This window comes from Anolis sagrei, chromosome 6, assembly GCF_037176765.1.
Source record: "Anolis sagrei isolate rAnoSag1 chromosome 6, rAnoSag1.mat, whole genome shotgun sequence".
Taxonomy (NCBI): domain Eukaryota; kingdom Metazoa; phylum Chordata; class Lepidosauria; order Squamata; family Dactyloidae; genus Anolis; species Anolis sagrei.
In genome coordinates this window covers 96,145,902-96,170,118 of record NC_090026.1, presented here as the reverse complement: position 1 = coordinate 96,170,118, position 24,217 = coordinate 96,145,902, and the positions used below count along the sequence as shown (strand labels likewise).

The following is a 24,217-nucleotide window of genomic DNA, read 5'->3' as shown; positions in this document are numbered from 1 at the left end:
AATCAACTCTGTGAATAATTTACCTTCCATAGGGCTAATTCACCTTCACCCTCAGCCCTGGCCCTGCCACCATCCCCACCACTTCTTTCAGTATAAAGTGTCAGTGTAGATGTGATTCTTTATACTGTCATACAACTATCTATGTCTGAGAGGAAAGTAGGTTTAAACTGAATCCACCTGCTTCTTCTCTCTCAAGCTAGCCTTCTCTCTCCAACTGACAAGTCCCAACTGTCAGTGACATGTGCTTCCGTTGCTCCTCATGCTGATTCCATCAGGAAGCGTGGCCTCCGTCTTGACAGATAGCTCCTTCAGCTCAGCTGCCAAACCACAAAGCTAGATATCATTTTGTTATACCTCCCATTTTTTGATTGGAATCTCCGCAGGGTTTAATGATGATAGATCAAGGGCACCAACATGGCTGCTACGTTATGTGAAGATGAACGCCTCAGGAGTAAAAAGGTGAGGGACTCCAAGGGAAGGTCTTCATTCACTTTGACTTTCTGTGTTTCATTTCTTCTGAGAGTTAGTAGTGGGAAGGTAGGAAAATGAGATTAGGAAGTCACTTTTACAATGTAATTGGATTCTGGAATACTGTATCTTGTTTATCTGGAGTAAAGTTTAGCTTATTTGCCCTCATCCATCCTAAAAATGTCCAGACACCCGTTCAAGAACCCTGAAGATAACATGGTAGTAGAGGAATTTTCCAAAATGTTTTTCTGAGAATGTCCAGAAAGAGGAGTACTGTAACATTGCCTTCTAAGCCCATCTTGGAAAGGTAGCCCAGATTGATATTATAACTGATAATTGATATTATAACTGATAATTAATTATAATATAATTGATATTATAACTGATGATATCAAAACATATGAGCAATCCATGTGTCAGTTCCACTATCCATCAGATTAACCAATACATTAGTGTCCTAGAGCCGGGCCAACCATTACATTGGAAGGGACCCATATAAATAGTCTCTTCCAAGACATATAATCTTCAGATCCCACCACTCTTCCTTACCTTGTCGTTGGTAATCAGATAATAGTGTCTAACTTAGATTTTGTTAGCAACTTCATGAGGACATAAAGAATTACATCTTCTCGATGGGCTCTATAGTCCATTTTTTTACCCTTTGTTGTTGTCTCCAAGTTGTTTCCAACTCTAAGGCAATCCTATCATGGGGGTTTCTGGGGCTGAGAGAGTATGTGAATTACCCAAGGTCACCCAGCGGGTTTTTGTGGCTGAGTGGAGAATCAAACCCTGGTCTCTAGAGTCTAAAGGTGCATCTACACTGTTGAATTAATGCAACTTGATGCCACTTTAACTGCCATGGTTCAATGCCCTGGAATTTTTACAAGGTCTTTAGCCTTCTCTGGGAAAAGATGCTGGTGCTCATCAAATCAGAACTCCCTTGATTCCATAGCATAGTGCAATGACAGTTAAAGTAGTGTCCAACTGCATTAATTCTAGAGTATAGATGCATCCATACTCCAACACTCAAGTCACTCTCACTCTTTCTTTGGCTTATTTACTCAGGAAGAGGAAGAGAATAATTGTTAGATTTCACTCCTGCAAGTAGCTTGTCTGTATTCTCAAATTGCACAACCCGAAAACAAACAAAAAAATTGCTAAGAGCTAGATCATAATTCTTGTATCTACATTCTTCCCTCGTATCTTCCAGGAGCCAATGTAGCCCCAAGACATTCACTTTCTTTTCCATAAAAAGCTAAATGAAGTAACAAGGTTAGAATGAGCATGTAATAGCTTTAGGTATAATTTTTTCTAAAAATAGCTAAAGAAACAGATCCTCCAATTTCTTCCTTCTGCCTTTGTATATATGACTATATTTTCTTTGATTATAGTTCAATATCATTAAGTATAGTTTGTATCTGACACACATGACAATCTGTTTTCAGATTATAAAAGAACAGTTGGACCTGTGTGGCTTTAAGATAGAGAAAGAAGTCACAGATTTGTACCTTGGGGAAAAGTAAGTAGAGGGCTTTGACTGAGTAATGCTTGTTTAATCTGTCCCCAGATTAAAAATTAACACGTTTGTATGGGTTAACTGGGAAACTCTTTAAAGTATGAGAAAACACTGATTTCTTTTTATTACTTTCAAAACCTAAAAAAAAAGTCTCTTAAAGAGAGATAAAGTATAGATTCACTCTTTCGTTATTCTTAGAGACATGTTAAAATCATAACCTAAATTTCAACATTTAATAAATGTTTTGTGTAGAATAATGAAAATTCACACGTAGCAAAAAGTCATGCCTGTATAAGATGATTTCTTCTCTCACCATTCTCCATTTTTCTTATAATTGCCATGTTCATGGTCAGATGTAGAGCTCTATGTTTTTTAAAAAAAACATAACTGCAGGTAACTGGTAAAGCAGATTCTGGAGGCAGCTCCTGTTTACCTTCCCTATTGTAGGCAAGCACACAGAGCATTCATCTACACCATTGAATTAATGCAGTTTGACACCACTTTGACTGTGCTGGAATCACTGGAGTTGTAGTTTAAGAAGATCTTCAGCCTTTTCTGTTAAATAGTGTTAGTGCTTCACCAAAGTAAAACTCCCATGATTCCATAGCATTTCACCATGGCAGTTAAAGTGGTGTCAAGTGCATTAATTCCACAGTGTAGATGTATCTACCTATACAGTTACCCTAGAACCTGCTAGGACAGTGAGTACTTTACTCCTGTTATCTTCCCACTGCTGTCAATGATGTATCGCCAATCTATTTGGTGATTTATATTAGCCAGAGCTCAGTCATAACTTAACACATGCAAAAATAGAGAAAATGTCATCTGGGAGCATCTTATCCAGCCTGATTTGATAAAATCCCACCTAACTGACAACCATGTGCTTTTCAAATAAGAATTGTTCATCTTGTTTACAATTTTGTCCCAAAGTAACTGTGTAATTTAAAGGTTCCTGATTTGATCAGTGAAAAGAAGAATACAGTGAAAAGAAGAATAAAGAAGCTGTATTGTAGACAAATGCCTTGTTAATGTCTTGATTAAACAAAGATGTAATGGTCCATACTGGACCATCAGCAATAGATTCTCCAAAATGAGTCAAGGAAACAAAAAAGTATGTAAAATTCATTTATTTTCAGGTGGTTATTTTCTTATATTGAGAAAGAGTTAATGGCAGAGCTTGTATGCAAAGTTTTATAGCATAACATATAAGTAGGTATCAGAAGTTGAAGTTACGTGCATTTTGTTCCAGAGGATTAAAAGAAATTCCTGATTTATCCCAGTTCAAGATACTAACATACTTGTGGCTAAACAATAATAAGGTAAGAAAAATAATGTTTGTATATATTTCTGACAAAAAACAAGACTAAATAAATTTTGGATTGGTGCATAGGATGTGTGGTCCTCCAGATTTTGGTGGAATATAGCTCCCATCAGTCTAATCTGAAGAACATGTGTTGCAAATCAACAACCTCTGGAGGACTACAAATTTCCTGTGCCTGTAAAATGTATTTAAAAGTCAAAATGTGGCCAAAAACATCAGAGTTTTTTGGGGAGGGGGATTCACCAAGATCCAAAGAACCTGCAGATGTTATACATCACTTTCCCAGTCCTTGAACAGAGGTATGAAGATTGAGGTAGGAGCTCCACGAGACAGATCTCTTTTTTCCAGCAGCCATAGAATTTACCAAGAACTTGAAAACACTACTACAACTCTAGCCATGTTGTCTGAGATAGGTGCTGAAAGTTTATACATTTGATTACAACTCTAGAGGGTTTGACTCCCCACTCAGCCATAGAAACTCTGCTGATCTTGAGCAGTTCACACACTCTCAGGTTGGATCTACACTGCCATATAATTTGGTTTCTGAATCCAGATTATTTGCTTTGACCTGGATCCTATAAATCTTCACTGCCATATAATCCTGTTCAAGGCAGATATAATCTGGGTTTAGAAACTGGATTACAAGGCAGTGTAGATGGTGCTTCAATCACAGAACGCCCCATGATAGATTTGCGTTAGAGTTGCTGTAAATCATAAACTAATTAAAGCTACATGAAACAAGTGATCACTGGTGCGACAGAAGCAAAATTGTTATTGCAAAGCCTGATCTAATTTGATTAGGGGTCTGATCTAATGTGATTCGGGAGGGAGTCACCACTGAAAAGGCCCTGTCTCTCACCCCCACCAACTGCACCAGATGAGGCAGGACTGAGAGCAGGGCCTCTCCAGACGATCTTAACCTCCTAGCTGGCTCAGAGGAGGAGATAATTTCAGACAGGTAAACCAATATGTATGTAATGCATGTAAACACAAATCAGAAATACAGTTACCAGGCTGAAAATATGATTATGTGAAAAGCATTTCAGCAGATGAGGCTTGTAACCATGTTTCATGATGGGCAACACCTGCTGATATCTTCTAAGAAACTCTTAAATGTAGTGGAGGTTTCTCTAGTTTTCACACTAGCAAGCTTAAATTAATTCAAATAGTTTTACAGTGCAACACTGTCTGTAAAAATCTACTTTAAAAAGTTTACAGAAATATCTTTGATACAGAGTACTAGAACATAAAACTACATGTCTGTTTTATAAATATTGTTTTAAAAATGGCCCCCAGGTGAATTTTAAATACTAGTTTCTTTGTGACCCATGCTTGCTTACATCTTTATGGAAACATGTATAATTGAATCAATGAAGAGTTCTTTAACAGCCTTGAAAACTAACAAAACGGTAGGCTTTTCTGGACTAAAGCTCATAATGGAAATCCTGCGATTTTTTTGTGGAACACAGCAAAGATATAAAGCAGTTGGGAGAAAGGGCAAAAGGTCTGGTGATAATAATTCAGTTGAATTCAGTACTAAAAAGACACACTAAAAGATGGAGTATACAAATGCTTAGAAGTGGAGGAAGACTGGATGTGTGGAGATAACCAACATTTGGAAGACAATAGAATGCTTTGAAGCCTAAAGCAGAACATCCCACGGGTGCCTCTCTTCGCCCAGCCCTCCTGGCATTAAAAAGGAAATAATAATGTAATGACCTTTTGGAAAGCACAAAATTATCTGCCTGACTGTTCCTAATGATAGAGCTACGTCTGAATGAAATACCTAAGGTTTCAACATCCCATCCATTTCTTTTTTGCTACTGAATAAATTTATACTTCCTAAATTATAGAACCAGGGAACAGCTGTTAGTTTTACCTTTCTGCCTTGTTTTGGAATGAGCTGCATGTAATGTTACCTTGGAAAAAAAACTGGACAGATCTCAATAATCATGTTGATTTAAAGACTATTTTCAAAGATAAGTTGGTCAGTAAGACAACAAAAGGAAATATGGGTTATTCTATAGGTAAATATTTAATATAAAAGAGCTACACATTTTAAAATTGTTGTTGTTTTATTTTATTTTAGTTATAAATCTCTTTAAGACCATTTGAATTAGAGAGTTGGTCAAGTATGGCCCAGGGTTGGTTCTGTGATCCCCAAGAGTCCTCAACAACCTTCTGGGGGGTAGGAGGGCATTTTTTTTTTGCCCAGAAGAGGCTTCCTCTGAAATATCAAGTTCAATTTGTGTCATTAAAAAAGGTCTCTCCAGCTCCTAACATGGACCAGCAAGCCTAAAATATGTAGAAAACTCTTTTATATCTTCTTTTTATTATTATTTGTGGAGGGTTCATGTCTTCTGGGGGAGCTAATGTGGCCATTAAGCTTCCACAGTTGTTCACTGATTTACTTTTGCAAAGTCTGTAGAAGAACCCTCTCATGAATATAATGATGTAATAGTACTATTCACCTTCTCACCTTTTAGATTCAGAACCTGGCTTTCTTGAAGCACAACTCATGCATGGCAGAACTATACCTTAACAATAATGAGATCAGAACTATAGAAGGTACTGCATTAACATTATCTCTCTTGAATTGGGTCTCTGGCAATGCAAAAGTGCTGAAAGCCTGAGAATTTCTATGAATATTCACAGGTACTTTATTGCTTTTTGCAGAAATGTTTATGGGACCCTGCGTATAGAGGTCCATAAAACAGGTGTAAAATCAAACATTTACTGATGATTAATTAGCATTTGCAAGGCTTGCTAAACAGGCTGATTTTCCCTTTTCATGAAGTACAGCAGAAGCGTTTTCTGCAGCGTTCACTGGAAGCACTACATGTTAACAGATTTACGTGATGTCTAAAAAAGACACTAGGCTGTTTTACTGTTGCCAAATATTTCATGCCCACAACATTGAGTTAAGGCAATCCCATTTGGGGCTGGGACCTACCGTTTAAGAGGCAGTGCTTTATGTGGTCTAGCAATATGAACAGGTTCAGTTCAGTTGGGAAGATTTAAAATATGGTTCAAATGTGGTTGCATAAACATGTCTCACCTTATAGGCAGTGTTCCCTTGCCACTTCGTGGTTCGCTTTATGGAGACTCGCCATATCATGTTTTTTCCTCTCCCCCCCCCAGCTGTAGGGGGAGAGGAGGAAGAGGAGGAGGAGGGGAGGGGGAGCTAGGTGCCTCCGAGGCCGGAGCCTCTGAGATCGGAGGAGCAGAAATGGTGAGCAGGAGGAGGCTCCGTGCACTAGGCGACAGTCTCCTCCTTCTCCCCGCCTGTGCTACTCCTGGCTTCAGAAGCCCCTTGGGCTCCATTGACAGCCTGGCAGTGCCGTCAGTGTTGCCCAAGGGGCCTCCAAGGCCGGGAGCAGCAGAGGTGGCAAGGAGGAGGAGGAGGCTGCTGCCGAGTGGGCGGAACGTCCCTATTTCATGGATTTCTACTTATCACGGGAGCTTCTGGAACAGAACCCCCATGATAAGTGAGGGAACACTGTACATTATTTTCTTAGCAATGATTTGCTATGTGGCCAGAGTATCTTACTTAGCTTGTAGCCTTAGGGAGTTTCCTCAAAGCCTGGATGTTGGCTTAGTAAAGCCTAAACTGCATGGGAGTACTTCATGGCAACCTTTCTGAAAGGCAATTCATTGTTGAATAAGCAGTTGTGATTAGGCTTATATTTAGACTGTCATTGTGCAGTCAATAAAGTTCAGCATCTGCTTCAACAGCTATAAGGTGAAGAGCATACTTTGCATTCCTCAGAAATACTGCTTTCTACTAGGCTGCTAACAGTATTCCAGAGTGAATTGAAGCAGCAGATTGAGCTAATGATCCCCAGATAGACTGTCCTGATGACTGTGGATGATGGCAGTCATAATCCAAGAGTGCTAAACTGCAAGAGCATGGAAAAGGCAGGAGATATAATCATTTTTGTGATTTTCAGGTGCTCTGAAACATATGCGTTCCTTGAAGATCCTGGTCCTACACAACAACCAGCTGAAAGACCTAGAAACGTCTGTGAAAGAGCTACATAGAATGCGAAGCTTACAGACTTTAAGTAATAATGTATTTTCCTTGCTCATTCTCCACATATTCACTTCCCCCTTTCAGGCCTAAATACCCCAAATGCAGCCCTAAAGTCACCCGATCCTGTCGGATCTTGGGAATTAAGCAGGGTTAGTCCTGGTTGGTACTTGGATGGATGGCTGACAATGAATACCAGGTGTAATAGGCTACATTTCAGAGGAAGGAACTGGCAAAACCATTTCTGAGAAGTTCTTGCTTGAAAAATTCCTATGGAATTCATTGGGTCACCATAGACGACTTGAGGGCAGATGCAAACACACACATGTCCTTTCAATGAATTTCATTGAAGGAGATTGAGACAAATAATTCAACTTTTTTTAAGAAGTGTCTTCTGCTGAGCAAATAGATTATATAATTAAACATTCCAGTAAACGTTTTAACTAGTGCATTAATTAAACAAACAAAAAAATCTGGCTATATTCAGCAAAGCAAAGTATAGATGAAAATGCCTGAGACGCTGAAATTTCATATGAAGATAAGCAAGACAGTGCTGGCGCCACACAGTTTTGCTGTATGCAATTGCCTCCAGGGAAACAGGATTATATACTGTTAACCTGTTGAAAGTGAAAGTGTAAGCAATCTTTTCTCCCATTTTTTTCGCCTAAAGGAATGCACTCATACATCATATTAGGCTTTCAAAACTTTTCAGAAGTTGGGACTAATTTAATGCTTCAGTCAAGTAATTAGTGGAGGTGTTTAATATCATTCAACTGGCAGATCGCAGGCTGAATTTTTGATGGCAAGAAATGTAAAGATGACTTGAATCTGAAGTGGAGCCAAGTTGAAGTTGAAAGCAAGGCAAATGTCAGAAGGATCCTATGCCAGTCACATTAACTCTAAGATGTTTCATTACAGGTTATGCTTTAAAATGCGGTTTTAACACTCATTTTTAAATTATCATTTATGATGCCTGGAGCCCCTGGTGGTTCAGTGGGTTAAACCGCTGAGCTGCTGAACTTGCTGTCCGAAAGGTCGCCGGTTCAAATCCGGGGAGCAGGGAGAGCTCCCACTGTTAGGCCCAGATTCCGCCAAACTAGCAGTTTGAAAACATACAAATGTGAGTAGATCAATAGGTACTGCTCCAGCGGGAAAGTAGCAGCGCTCCATGCAGTCATGCCAGGCACATTACCTTGGAGGTGTCTAGGGACAACGCCAGCTCTTCAGCTTAGGAATGGAGATGAGCACCAACGCCCAGAGTCGGACACAACTGGACTTTACCATGATCCCTAATCAGCTTCCAATTTCTCAGGTTTCTTATCAATTGTCCAGCTATCTCTTGCATATTTGGGGGATGGTGGTCGCCATATCATTAGACAAAGTAAGGCATTAGCCTCGGTTGGTAGATGCTGGGAAGGAGGAGAGACCTGTGCATGGCTTTCCATTCAGTTGTGAATAAAAGTGGAATATAACTATAACAACAACATGCAATTGCTTTGTCAGGTGTGGTAAAAGCTTGTATTTCATTGTCAATGTTGAAGAAAGATTCAGCTGCCAGTACAATTGGGTTTTATCCATGGAATGGGGAGAGAGGCTTCCTTACTCTTCATCTCAAAGCAATTCAGTGTCTTTGGTCAGAGACTAGGGAACAGCAAATAGATCCTTTGTATCACAAATTCCAGGAACACATGGTCACTCCCACCTATGGATCCCACCACTTCCACTCCATTGACCAGATCCTCAGTGCTGGTTAGGATCAGATCCAGAATAGCTAATCTCCTTGTTGCCTCTTCTTCCTTCTGGACAATAAAATTGTCTACAGGGCAACTGAGAAATTTCTTGGACATTGTACTCCAGGCAAAGATTGTTTTCCAACAAATATCAGAGTAGTTGAAATCCCCTGTTACTACTATAGTTCTTCTTTCTGCATATTTGGTTATCTGGTCAAGAAAGACTTCATCTAGAAGAGTTGGAATATATATATATTCTAAATGTATAACATATCAGTTGAGACAGGGATTCTACTAAAAAGAAATACATCACACAAGGCAAATGCTGTCTGTTTATACTTCAGATTGACCTAGGCCCACAGGCAGTATAGGCAGACAGCTGTAAAATGTATAGAACTATTTCTCTTTTATAGATAAGATGAGGAAAAATTGTACAGACTAATTAGGATCAGTTGTGTATAAAATATGCTTTAGATTGTCTCCAGGGATACACTTAAATCTAGTACAAAGTTGGCACTGAGGCATCAACACAGCTTCCTCCTCTTCCATTTTTTTCACAGCCTGAGAGCAGGTTTTGGTGTGTAAGGGCTCTCCCTCCTCAACCAGTGTAAGATTAATCTAGTGTTGGATGCACAATTGGCTTGCTTCTAATGACTGGAATTCTACAGAACATTATGGACCTCATCCCATTTAAGGGGAAAGCAGCAAGAATCATCTTCTTTGTGTGGTGTCTCATAGGGTTTCATCTTTAAAGGAGAATTTACTCACCCCATCACATAAGATTACCTCCTCCAGCTTCTAGCTCAACCATCTGCTTAATTCCCATCACACAGGGAGGCAATGTCTCCTCCCATTTCAAGGATACGAGCATGCTTTTTCAAACAACCATCCTTTTTGAGACACCACTTTCCATGGGTCCATTTACCCACAAGTCCCTTACACTAAAGGAAAGTTAAGGCACCTCTCTCGAGACACCATTTTCCCTGGGATCATTTTCCCCTCATTCCTTTATGCTAGAGGAGACACAAGGCATCCTTTTAAAGCACTTCTTTCAATGGGACCCACACTATCTTTAAACAACTAATGGAAACAGAAGGAGCATTAGCAGACTGTCCACGAGAATGCCCAAACTTTCACTAAAATGATCTAAAACTGAGAAATCTGACAGTTCCCATTCCACCTTAAAATAAGCACCTATAGTTGTTTCTAAGCAAAGCTTTGGAGTTGATTGCTCCACAACGCCAAAAACCTCTGTTTCTACACATTTCAGAAACCAAATCCCACAGGAAGTACTCTTGCATCATTTAATGGGCTCTGTGGGACTCCATCTTTAAAATGTCTTTAAAGTGTGTAGAAATGGAGAATGCCAGATTATGATAGTCAATGTGATAGTCCATTTGTCCCATGCAGTTTTTTTCAAGGTTGCATAGTGAAAGCAGAAGGGAAAGCAAAACAAAATCAGCTCCCTCCAGAGATGAAGGTGTTAGTTCATGAGAAACCCAGCTCTGCAGTGCCTTGAAGATAAAGGTGTTCTGGGAATAAGCTGGATGAGTTTCCCTGTGTGGAATGGGTGGCTTTCTAAGACAGCCTTCTTCGATCGTTCGGAAATCAGGCGCTGCAAAGGTGCATTCCAGACAAGTTGTCATCTTCTTGCCTGTACAGGAACAGAGATAGCAAGATAACCTTCCCCCTACTTCCACTTCACCCAAATTGTTTCTACAGTTGCTGTTATTACACTTGCCATTCGTGCCAGACTAACCTACATACTCATGTATAAGTTTAGAAATATTAGTCAAAAATCAATCCTGGGGCAACTTATACATGGACCAATGTAAGTACTATACCTTGTTGTTATTGTTATTATTGTTATTATTGTTATTATTATTATTATTATTATTATTATTATTTTAAAAAAGGAACCATGCCCTACTCTGAGTCAAGTGGCAAAAGCAAAGATCTTAGTTCATCCCAGGAGAACCTAAAGGAAACACTGACCCCTTCTCTCTCTGCCATAATACAATGTCTGCCCTTTTTGAATGACTAGGTGGGGAAATGGTGTTGATGGGGCTACGAATGGGTGGTCCCCTGAGACAGCATTGGTACTTTCCTCTCTAAATGAAAAAAAATCCTTGACTTATCCATAGGCCATACCAAAATCTATAATTTTGCCCCCAAAACGTGTTTATTTCATCAACTTATACACAAGTATATATGATAGTTAATAGCAGTCCATAGGAATTTCACCACGATTTACTTGCTAGCAAAAGATGATATTGAGCACTAAAAGCTAATAGAGGTTACTTAATAAAATCACCATAACATCCTAGTTGCACAGTATTGCTTCATTGTATGTTCCTGCGTGGCAGGAAGTTGGACTGGATGGTCCTTGTGGTTTCTTTCAACTTTATGATTATATGAAATGCTGTTTGTATTGAAGTCCATGACTAACTTGCTATGATTTCAGTTGTTTGGCCCCATTATATTTAAATGGAAAAATCAAATACCTACCCACCTGCCTACCCCAAAACAATATCTAATTTCTTAGAAGACAAATGTTTTTGTTTTTGTTTTTACTATGTGCAGAGTTTTATTCTGTGTGCATGATTTATCAATATTCACTGTCCCTGGAGGTATTATTTAGTATCTACTCGATTGCTATTAAAGTGATGTTCTTTCTACTGCTGCCATCTTGTGGTTCTTTCAATGCAGTTTATTAGAAAAATCTGTATTTTTCGACAAGGAAAGAATTCACAAAATTACCTGCTATCTAAACCTTTATTGATATTTCACAGCATTATAGTTCATATATAGATCTGGCCATTATTAAATTAAGCAACTGTATATTGAACTATCGGAAATTTAGTATACACTGAACCACCAGAAAGCAACAGTATTACTCTCAGAAACACATATGGACTATTTTGGTTTTTGCAATTCCAGATAAGGTATGCTTTACCTATTATAACAGATTCATTCATCCAGGAACAAGACTCTCAGTGGGCTCAAATCTCTTGAGTATTCAAATAGATTTGTACTCAATTGTACTTTCAATTGGCAGCTTATATTTCACAGCTATGTGGCAGGCTGGTATAACATAGCCCTGCTGCTCTAAGGAAAATATAGATACTACCAATCTAATTAAACCAGTTATGAAAGATGATTGCAAAAAAAAAGTTTTATTTTTAAACAATCTACCAAATTTATAAATCACACATTTGGAATGGAAAGAACTCGACATTTTTTTTTTAAAAAAACTGAACAAAGAAGAAAATGAAATTGACAGATCTCCACAAACCTAGTGACGGTTGCTACCACATGTGCAAAGGTATTCCACAATTAAGAGCAGCAGCCACTGTATATTTAAGGCAGTGGTTTTCAACCTTTTTTTGATCAGGGACCACTCTCCAACATTAGTACCGAAAGGGTTACAATTCAGTTTTTGGTCAACTTTAGATTCGGTTTGGTATTTGGGGTGCAGATTGAGAAAATTGCATTGGATAGACCACATCAGCTCTAGTTTCTGATACAAAATACTGTATATGCCATCTAGTAGTCGCCATCTGCTCACCCACAGAAAACCATATTCACTAATCTAGAGCTGTGAACCTTATTTTAGGTCTCGTGGCCCACAGGTTGGGAACCACTTATTTAATGCAACATTTGGGGATCACTTGTCTTATTTGTAATGGAATTATAATCTGCAGTTGATGGTTGCAATTGGCATAAAACAACAAATTAATAATCAATATAAAAAGTACTATATAAGAATAGATGGAAGAAACTATGCAACCACAAAATGTAGAGTGAAGGCCCTCATGCCCAACTTCTATGGCTTTATATGGGAACAGGACACATTCATAGGGAAAAGGATATGAAGTGCTATTAAGAGCTCACAGCAATGGGCTTTTAATAATGTCTCCTTTGATTATTTTTATACTCCAAGTTCTAGCCAATATTAAACTTATTTACTGATTGTTTTGCAGATTTCTAATTTTATAAATTGTTGAACTGTTTTTTCTTTTTAAAAATTGCTGATGTTTGTCTATATCCGCCGCCCCAACACGCTTGCACACACTGAAGATTGGAAAACCCATGGTCCAGCCTTATATCTCTATATACTCTACTACAAAAAATACTATCAGTAATAATATGGCAAAGAAATTAAACTTTTCCTGAATTAATCAGAAATTTCCCTTGCAAAACTTAGATGTCCTCCCACCCAAAGCTGAATATTTGTCCAAATTGGACCAGACTGAATTGAAAAATCACTAAATCTCACAGCTGGGAACATAGACACTGTAGTTCGATTATTTCTGTAATCTTAATTTGCCAGATATACTTGAGAATTTCTGAGACTAGTTGGTTTGCAATAATATGTGAGGGGAGAAACACATAAGTGCAACACGTAATAGGGAAGTTGCAGATTACATCTCTGATCAGAGTTTCAAAGATTTATCTTCCAGTTAATCGTAAAGAATAAACATGAACTCAAAGACTCATCACACATTGTGTCACCAAAAGGCATTTATTTAATCCCTCTCATGCACTGCATAATGATCCACAGTGTTCATGAAGTGGTACTTTCTGAATACAAATTGCAAAATTGTGTTTGTATAGTTTGTATAGCTTTTAACTTGGTTCTCTTTGTTTCAATTGATACAGACCTGTTTAATAATCCATTGTCACAAGATCCTAGATACCGTCTGTATGTAATATATCATATTCCTTCAGTAACACTACTTGACAGAAAAGGTAGAAGCATTTTTTCTTTTCTTCATAGATATGTTTCCAATGACACTGTTCTTGTGGCAATTCTAAAACCGTTATGTACAGGAAAAGTTACTGTTTTGAGTTTGATTTTGTCAGAAGCTTTAATATTGAAAATATATGTCTTTCCAATACTTGATTTCATTTATCTGCTATAAGAGTATTTAGACTTACTTTATGAAATCCACTTAGATGTGAATTTATATCTCTAGCATAGTTAATTAAAATCTAAACGCTAGCTTTTTCAGTTTCCAGAGGGCCAACCACATTAATTATAGCATGTGCATTTATTATGCCATATCTATTTGGAAATAGGATTCACTTCATTAAATTCAAGAAGTTTTCTCCCCAGTTCATAGATATTCATGGACACACACAAAGAGAGAGAGAGAGAAATGTAAAAAATAAAAACAGAGAAATGGAACAAAGAAAATATTAGATGTTGACAAGGGCTTAAATCCCCTATAGGTACCTAGTCCTGCTCTGGATTTTTGTCCGAATGTTAAAGAAGCAATTCAGGGTTACTGAAACTATGTTTGAGGTATAGCAGTGGTTCCCAACCTTTGAGCCTCCAGCCAGCTCACCAGCTGTTAGGAACTGTGGAAGCTGAAATCCAAAACACCTGGAGGCCCAAAGGTTGGGCGTCCCCTGGGCAATGTCCTTGCAGATGACCAATTCTCTCACACCAGAAGCAACTTGCAGTTTCTCAGGTCACTCCTGACATGACAAAAATCACTAAAGATTTATAGATGTTCTCATGATGTGACTAGGTTGTAAATTAGCAACTAGTATTGCTGGGTATCCAATTTGAAAGCAAGTTTTCAGCCATAGCTATCCAAACTAGCTGTCTATACTTTGTCTATCAGAAAACACTCTGGCTTCTCTTTTGGGGTAACTACAGAACCAGTCTTAGTCCTTAGATATTGAATTCCGCAAAAGTTTTAAATTTCAACATTTGCACCCTGTAACTCTCAGCCCAACATCTATTCAAAGGTTCTTAGTCTTATGGAGCAGCTGTAAATTGGATTAATCCAGTACAAAATTGGGTTACAGCAACTTCAGTTTGGTTTCAGCAGCATAAGCCAGGAGCTGCTTTGGGTTGAATTTTATGAAGAGTGTTTTATAAATTCCTCATAACAAATTAAGTAAAACGCCAATGAAAGTTAAGCAGAAAGTCTCCCATATTTTAGTGTGCTAAACAGACTTCATTAGGCTCAAAGACCTTGGAGTGTCTTTTATTGCTTATTTTCTTTGGGGATAGATAAGCCATCTAGTTTTTTTCAGACTAGACTTTGTAACCTATGAAATGAAGCTTTCCACATAGTAGCAGTAGGAATTTGCTTTCCTTCTCTGTAACCAAATCAATTACAGGCCAAGTCAGGAGTATTTAAAAGGCAATTTGTAACACAGCAAGGGATCTTGCTACTGAGCAAAAATATCAGAAGTCCCACTGGGAGTAGTCAAAATGCATCCAACCTTGAGGCTACCAATACCATACATGCCAGTCTATTTCTGTCCTGGAGCAGCTGTAGCTGATGTAGCAAATAATACTAGAGAAAAGGTATTCTGAACCCTTGAGGGCATTTGGATTGCCATATCTGAAACTGGAAAGGGGCCTTGCACCTTTGATGCTTTTGTAGAAAAGGGAATTTCATTAGGTGTTACTTGTTATTTGGTTGATTTACAAGCAATCGGCTGAAATTCGCTCTTATACACAGTCATTAGAAGTACAGAAATCATCCCTGGGTTTCACTGTGGTTAGCACTATCTTCTAGTGATAATGATGGCTATAGAGGTGCAACAATGTCTTTGATGAGTAGCAGGCCTATTCCCTTAACACATGAGTTATTGTTGCCCACAAATTATGTCTACTATCAGGATTCAAGCTCAGTTTATGAAGCCCATTCATTAATTCAGGCTCTAGTCAAGAATTTGTGGGGTCACAGTTGATTTAAATGTTATGGGGAAATTTGTGTTTAGTATTTATTCTGTTCCATGCTTAAGACAAAGTAAACCTCTGCTCACTCCTTATTTTAGCTGACAAGCCAAGTGTATTTAAATTGGCATTAGGTTGAGCCTTTCCAAAATTGCATTAATAGCAGATGGTTAAACTAAACTAAAAGGCAACATATTTTGCAGATGTAACTGCAAAAGAAAGAGAATGTGCTCTGCATATTTACAACCACAAGAAGACTCTTGTTCTCCAGTCTATAGGATTTGGGAAGAGAGTTGATGTCCCACTGCTGCCTAAACCAAGATTTAGCCTCACACCTACCAAAGTGTTGCGTTTGCCTCCAGGTATATAACTGTACTTTAAGAAAATAATACAGCCAAGTAATTCTCATCCACTCCTATCCTCAAAATAGTTTTTGTAATGCCTATAAACCACTATAATTTCTTAATTTAACATGTCTACTTCAAGATTTTTGAATTGTTTGCTGTAATTTATATATTTAGGTAGAATTTTTTTATTTTATAAATTGTAGGGTCATTCTATAATTGAAATATTTTTTTGCTTTTCCTAATCTTGAATATTGAAGTATTTAAGACTTTGAAAATAATGGTTAGGAAATATGCTAGAGATACCTCCTATAGATACCTTCCTATCTTAAACCTAAACCTGTTTATAGACACTAAAAGCTAGATGACATTCCTCCCCCTCCCCCCTGCTGTGCGATGGGAAGTTGCCAATCACAAGAGAAATAAGGTTGAACACCGTGAAAGCCATCCACTGTATGGCTACCAGCCTTCTCCCAGTAGACTTAAATCAAGGAAAAGTTTCATGAGAATCACCACTCCTCTAAATGTTCCTCCAGCAACAGCAAGAATATCCATGTGGGCAGCAAAATCAGGATGGCCCCCCATGAGGGTCTTCCTCCAGGGGCAAACCAAGAATGGGCAACTTGGAAGTCCCTGAACATACTCAGAAGTAGAGTTGGCAGATCAAAGACAACCTGGCAAAATGACACTACCTAGAATAGTGGTTCCCCAGCTGTGGGTCCCCAGATGTTTTGGCCTTCAACTCCCAGAAATCCTAACAGCTGGTAAACTGCCTGGGATTTCTTGGGAGTTGTAGGCCAAAACACCTGGGGACCCCCAGGTTGAGAACCACTGACCTAGAAGAATCCTCCACCTTGTGGGACTATGGAGCAGAACAAACAACTCAGCATCTGTATGCATCCCCAAAATGCCCTGCCTCATGCACAGAGGAAGAATTTTTTAAAGTTATAGACAATGTGGTCGCTGTTGTCCATTTTGGATCTAAAACTATCTAGCAGCTTGTAATTCCTTTATTTTATCAGTTTTAGATAAATTATTTTATCAATTTTAGATAAAATATTATATGCAATGCTTTTGACACAAAATAAATAAAAACCTTCCTATCTCAAAGTCCCTTTTTAGGTGAACATGAGGGTTTTTTAAAAAAAATAACTTGATATTACATATGACTTCTGTTCTGACTTACATACAAATTCAACTTAAGAACAAACCTACAGAACCTTTGTAACTTATATGACCCATTAAGCATGACAGAAGAACAGCAACACAATTGGTTCAATGTTTACAAAGATCAATTGGTGCTAGACTGTGTGTGTGTGTTTATGGTTTTATAATATTGTGTTTTACTGGTATTGTTACTGTCTGAATTTGGTATTGAATTATTGCCATAGTTTATAAGCCTCTCTGAGTCCCCCTTTTAGGGTGAGAAGGGTGGAGTATAAGTACAGTAAATACATTAATAAGAAGTATTAGACCAAACAGATATTTTGAATAAGCTCACAGATCTCATTGGAATGTTCTCATCACTGTTCACTTTTGTTTTTTCTTAGTAAGGTATAGCTTGGGGAAAAACCTAGAAAAACATGACTCATAGACCAAACTGTTCAGTTTCAACTCTTGCTACTTAAAATTAATTATGTGTAATAGTAATTCTAGTTATTTTCTATGATATCTCCCTTGAATAAAGTGGTATAGAAGCATTAATACCTTTTTGTAAACTTTTTTTAGGTTGTGAATTTGGAAATCACCTGGTTAAGTAAGTAATAGATCACCATCTTCTTAACATTCAGTTGCAGCAGTAGAATTAAAACCAATAGGTATAAAAGTATCTAGTGACACTGGCATCTGAAAAACTAACAGATTTACTGTCCGATAAACATTCTTGATCACTTAAGCAAATACATAAATTCTTGTCAGGCTTTGGTTAAAAATTACAAAAAAAAAACATGAAATATGGATACAGATGAAAGCAAAACCAACACATTTGCCCATCTTAACTTCATTTCAGTTCATTCTTATCAGCTTGCAGTATTCAAGCTGACAAATTTGGGTTTTGTTACAAGAAACAGCCAAACAGCTGTTTGGCTGTTTCTTGTAACAAAACCCAAATTTGTCAGCTTGAATGTTTATATGCTTTTTAAATTTTATGTTCCTAATCGATATGGTTATTTCATTATATGCCTGGTTTATGTAGTATCAAATTGTTGCTTATTACAAGGCTGCTCTGTAGTAGGGTTTTTGTTTTTGGGTTTTTTTTTTGAGGATGCAGTTATGTTGGCTCTACTAGACTGGGAAAGACTGGGGTATGAATATTATTGATGAGCAAAGCAAATTATCTTGCCTCGTTTTCCCCTCTCTTGGCATTCTTTAGTGACATTTTCATTTTGGAAAGCCATTAGTACTTGACAGCAGTATGTGATACAGCCAGGTTTAAGCACTCCAGAATCCCCTGTGTTTAGTGAGTCTTAAAAGGCATTTAGGCCATCTTTTCTCCTATTGATTTTTCCTTGTATTTCTCACAAACCTGTGGTACAAAATCATCTATATGGCACAAAATTATGTAATGCATTGGGTCTCATATGTTAAGAAATCTCTTAGATATCAGTGTACATGCAGTATGGGAGGGAATTCTTGTACTTTGCTAATTATGTGTGGTGATAATCTCTTTTGAAGAATTCCCTTTGAAAATCCAGAAGACGCTGTCCTTGTGAGGGCCATGCAACGCTCTCTAGTGGAGTTCTCAACTGTGGACTGGGAGAAAATGCCTACCTCTGAAGAAAGACGCCTTGGCAGCCATCCAGAAAAAAGACCTGAGAAACTGACAATCAGATTCCGATAAGAGCATCTTTGCTCTGAAAGTCGTGCCCTTTAAAAACCCATCTTTTGCTTTTACTCTTATTAAATGTTCTCATGACTCTCAATTAATGACATTTCAGACTGAAATTTGTCTTAGAGCCTGTCATCACTCCAAGAGGTAGTTCAGCACAGATGAAAAAGACTTTAAAGCAGTGTTTCTCAGAATGTGCTCCTCCAGATGTTTGGACTTCAGCTCCCACAATTCGTAACAGCTGGTAAACTGGCTGGGATTTCTGGGAGCTGAAGTCCAAAACACCTGGAGGAGCAGAGTTTGATGCAGAGTTTGAGAAACACTGATTTAAAGTATAAAGCATTTTCTAAAGATTCGATACATTTTTAAACTTGGTATTGATGCATACTACAACAAATATTGAATTTTTAAAATGGTTTTTATTGTGTCTTTTACATACATCATATTGGGATGAGAAAATGCATTAAATGAAGAGAGAGAAAAGAAAAAATAAAGATAGAAGAGATCTATCTATGTATCTATGTATCTATGTATCTATGTATCTATGTTTCTATGTATGTATGTATGTATGTATGTATGTATGTATCTATCTATCTATCTATCTATCTATCTATCTATCTAAGGAAATCTGGAAGTTTAAACTTCCAGTCTTTTCCATTGTGGTTTTCATCTTTCCATTGAATTACCTGTCTTGTCTGCCCCCTTTTCTTTTAGTTGCCACGTAGAGTATTTTTATGCTAATTATTTTGATTTTATTATCAACTCCATCTTTTTTTAATCTCATATAGTTACATAATAGTGACCAATCTGTATTTTTCCTTCCTTGTCCCTTTAATTGTTTGGATAATAATTGAGTTAATTTATCCATACTCATAATATCTATTAGTTAGATATCCATTCTTCTGAAGTAGAGGTTTTTTTTAATTCTCCATTTCCTCGCATACACGATTCTAGCCACAGTCATCAAGTAGCAGAATAGTCTATCTCTATTTTTCCTATCTCCATATCTAACATTCCTAGAAGGAAGTATTTGGGTTTTAATACCAGGTTCATGTCGAGTATTTAGCATGTCTACAATTCCACCACATGTGATGGAATGTTCCCGAATGTTCTCTGCATTTCCAGCACTTGTCATGCATCTTTGGTTGGTATTTAGCTAATTTCTGTGGTGTGGTGTACCATAAGGTTATACCAGTTTTCCTTAAGATCGGAGGCATATGTATATTTTAACTTTGAGTTCCAGATCTTTTCCCATTGTTCTAGCTTTATTGAATGACTTATATTTCTTGCCTATTTTGTCATATATTTCTCAATTTGTTCAGTTTCCATTATCCATTCCAGTAGTTTTTTGTATAGTTTGGTTATCAATTTCTTCTCTATATTCATCATTTTGTCCCAAAATGTTTTGTGTTTTGTAAATCCCAGTAATGTTTTAAGATGGAAATCGGGAAGCCATGTCACAGAATTAATCCATAAAGGACAACACTGCCACTGAAATTGGCTATGCCACATATGGATGGAAAAAAGAAAGAGCTTATTTTATTCTCATTTAGTCAGTCTAGAGTTTTGAGGTTCAGTGCACCAATAGCTGATGGCAAAATTGCAATTTTGTAAGGTTGATTAAAACAATTATGAGCATTTAAAAGAAAGCAACTCAATTATAAAAATGAAAAACAGTAGCAGCTGATGCTTCAACTTACAACATTATTGAAAGAATGAAGTTTGAAACAAGTAAGGCCTAGATCCAATATGGTGCCAGAAGGGAAAATAAAGGTCTGTTAGTATAATTGCATTGGATTTAACAGTTGAAAACATAGTATCACATTGGACAACAGGCCTGGATCCTTCTCTTAGAGTTCATCATATTATAGAACTAATGCCATTTGACATCACCTTAACTGCTATGGCCCAGTGTATGGAATCCTGGGATTTTTGGCTTGGTGGGGCAACAGCACTCATCAGACATCACTTCTTCTACCCTTTTATCATAGACCCCTTCCCTTGATGCACACCAATTTCTGAGCGGGCTCCAAGGTGAAAGAGGAGAGGAAGCAACACATGCCATCACTATGGCAACTCAGGAGGCTTCCTGTGTTACCTTAGGAGTAATGGGATGGATTATCCATGCCCCTCTCCAGGATCCCCATGGATTTGCCATTATGCATGGCGAATCCTCAGCCCAATGTGATATGATTATATGTCTTGTTTTTCCTTTCCCAATTCTGACTACTAGTGAGAAAGCCAGTAAGAAAGCTGGAATTTTAAGGAATATATGTTCCACGCCAACCCTAACTGTTTCAGAGATTATCTTTGCAGTTAAAGTTCTGAAAACATTCTTTAGCAAAGCAGAAGTGAAGACACCACTTTCTGAATGGCATACATGGGTAAATACAATGTTAAATACTCATTGGCGTAACTGATCCAACAGGACTAGGTGCTTGTGGTTGAGATTCTATAAGTAATTTTATATGTTAATTGTGCTACACGATTCCCATATTGAATGGGAATGCTGAGCATTCAAATCCAACACAGAATAAATAACTAAATACACTGCCAACTGATTTCAGAAAGGGGACACAGATACACAGCAGCCAGGAATTAATGTTCACATATACTTACCTACTTACTTAGGTGATCCCTCCAAGTGTGGTGTCCTGCTGGCGGGTACGTAGGTGACTGTGCAGCCCTATTCTTGACTCGCATGTTCTCCAGCAGTGAGGGCATCGGTTTCCAGGTCCCGGCTGGGGTTGGCTTGATGTGCCTTCCTCTTGGCACATTTCTCTCTCTTGCCCTCCATTCGTGCCTCTTCAAATACTACAGCACAGCTGGACACAGCTGACCTCCAGCTAGAGCACTCAAAGGCCAGGGCTTTCCAGTTCTCAGTGTCTATGCCAGTTTTTAAGGTTGACTTTGAGCCCATCTTTAAATCTCTTTTCCTGTCCTCCAACATTCCATTTTTTGTTCATGAGTTTGGAGTAGAATAACTGCTTTGGGAGACAGTGATTGGGCTTTCAGACTACGTGGCCGGTCCAGCAGAGTTGATGGTGGATAAGCATCGCTTAAGTGCTGGTGGTCTTTGCTTCTTCCGGCACGCTGACATTTCTCTGCTTGTCTTCCTAAGAGATTTGCAAGAGTTATCAGCGGCAACACTGATGGAATTGTTCCAGGAGTTGCGTATGACATCTGTAGATAGTCCATGTTTTTCAGGCATATAGCAGGGTTGGGAGAACAATAGCTTTATAAACAAGCACCTTGGTCTCCCTACGGATGTCCTGGTCCTCAAACACTGTGCTTCATTTAGAAAAGTTCAGAGGTCAGGCAATGTTGTATTTCAGTGTCAATGTTGACTTTTGTGGAGAGGTGGCTGTCAAGGTTACACCATTAAGCTGTATTTCTGGCACTGCAAATGGATTGGCTGGTGCCTGCATATGCAGTGACAGTGGATGTGCAACTCTGACTCTATGAACTAAATACAGACTTTCTCCAACTGCATTTGTAGGGTAGCTCAGAGAACCACAATGATTTTGGAGTAGAGTACTCTCTTACTCAAAGAGGCATACACTCTGGTCTAGGTAGAGTGACAAGGCATGAAACACTCCTCCAGATAGAAGTGTAACTGCTGAAGAAATCTGTAAAGGAGGGACTTACTACTCTTTCCAAAACAGTATCTCTCAATAGGCTGTAGTAGAACAGTGGTTCTCAACCTGTGGATCCCCAGGTGTTTTGGCCTACAACTCTCAGAAATCCAAGCCAGTTTACCAGCTGTTAGGATTTCTGGGAGTTGAATGCCAAAACATCTGGGGACCCACAGGTTGAAAACCACTGCTGTAGATGAATTAAATGTTACTGGAACTTGGAACCTACCACTTGCTAAGATGCCTCAGACCCATGCAGTAGTTCAATTCACCTAATCAGTTCCTGAATTTTTCAAGATCCTACATTTAGTAAGACCAAGCTGGGTTTTTTTAAATATAATTTAACACACAGTTCACTGGAGTACTTAATTAACTCTTTCTACTTAATGCAATGTTCACATATCAGTGAATACTTCTCTTTAATATTATTTGAATCCAAGCTGTTTCTTAAAATGAGTGACAGAATGAGCAATCACTTGTTAACTTCAGCTGCTTTGCTCTACTGCATGATAAGCTGTCAAGTATTTGTCCAACGTAGAAAGCAAGAAAGGATTGCTCTTACCCTTTTATTTGGATTGCTTTTATCCCATTTCCTGTAAATTTGAGAGGCCATAGTAAAACTTCACTCTCAAACATGATGAGGATCTGTAAGGATGAAGAAATAAACCTATATAATTGGTAGTAATAACTGTTGCCCCTAGAGTAGATCTATTTTTATCACTGTCTGCTAAAGATAGAAATTTCACATATTCGGGATATAAATAGAAGTGTCTCAATCCCTTAACAGCACTTCTCCCTGTCTCCAACACTCAATATCCAGTTTTCTTGGTGAAACAAATCTCTTTGACCTTAATATAGACACTCTGTAAATATTATTTGAAACGTCAGGATTTTAGTGATGCTTTCAACAACAAAAAGCCAGTGATACGTCTTGCCAAAGTGTAGCAAGACACTGCTTTGCCAGTTTAATCCAAGAGACTCTGCCATAAATATATTGTAACCCAATGACCTAAACTGAATCTATTTCAAGATGTCATAAGACTCACTCTTTTGTTAATGTGAAACAGACTAACATGTCTTGGCCACGGTGGTCCATGCCTTGGTCACATCCAGATTGGATTATTGTAATACACTTTACATGGGGCTGCCTTTGAAGATGGCCCGGAAACTGCAAGTAGTGCAAAAATTGGCAGCCAGGCTTCTAACTGGAGCTAATTATAAAGAGCATATGACACCTCTATTTGAGCAGCTCCACTGGCTGCCGATCAACTTCCGGTCCCAATTCAAAGTGCAAATTATCACCTACAATGCCGTAAACAGTTCAGGCCTTGCCTATCTTCGTGACCGCATCTCCCCCTATGAAACGGCTCAGGTTCTATGATCTGTCAGGGAGGCCTTTCTCTCACTCCCACCACCATCACAAGTGTGTGTGGTAGGGATGAGGAAGAGGGCCTTTTTGGTGGTGGCCCCTTGACTTTGGAACTCCCTCCCCAAGGAGATTAGGCAAACCCCCACAATGTCCTCTTTTCACAGGGAGCTGAAGACTTGGATGTTTCAGCAAGCATTCGAGAATGATTAGCCCCATTTATAAATGCTCAGTCCCTAGATAACCAGATAGGACTTTGCTCTGTTTACCCCACTCA

The 24,217-nt window shown here is 38.3% G+C and overlaps 1 protein-coding gene across 1 annotated transcript; it reads left to right on the top strand.

The window, feature by feature from the left end:
- The first annotated feature begins 414 nt into the window (after positions 1 to 414).
- On the top strand, positions 415 to 19,033 carry LRRC72 (leucine rich repeat containing 72). The gene is made up of 9 exons (XM_067470573.1): positions 415 to 459; positions 1,914 to 1,987; positions 3,234 to 3,303; positions 5,792 to 5,873; positions 7,256 to 7,369; positions 13,728 to 13,817; positions 15,972 to 16,130; positions 17,841 to 17,868; positions 18,786 to 19,033. The coding sequence occupies exons 1-9, from the start codon at positions 415 to 417 to the stop codon at positions 18,949 to 18,951; spliced, it is 828 nt and encodes a 275-aa protein (XP_067326674.1). The 3' UTR covers positions 18,952 to 19,033.
- The last annotated feature ends 5,184 nt before the right edge of the window (positions 19,034 to 24,217 follow it).

Bases quoted from the DNA above. Each gene is read 5' to 3' on its own strand.
- LRRC72 (XM_067470573.1), top strand. From the start codon at position 415: ATGGCTGCTACGTTATGTGAAGATGAACGCCTCAGGAGTAAAAAG. The intron at 1,988-3,233 runs GTAAGTAGAGGG...ATTTTGTTCCAG, and splicing joins GATTTGTACCTTGGGGAAAA to AGGATTAAAAGAAATTCCTG. The intron at 3,304-5,791 runs GTAAGAAAAATA...CTCACCTTTTAG, and splicing joins TGTGGCTAAACAATAATAAG to ATTCAGAACCTGGCTTTCTT.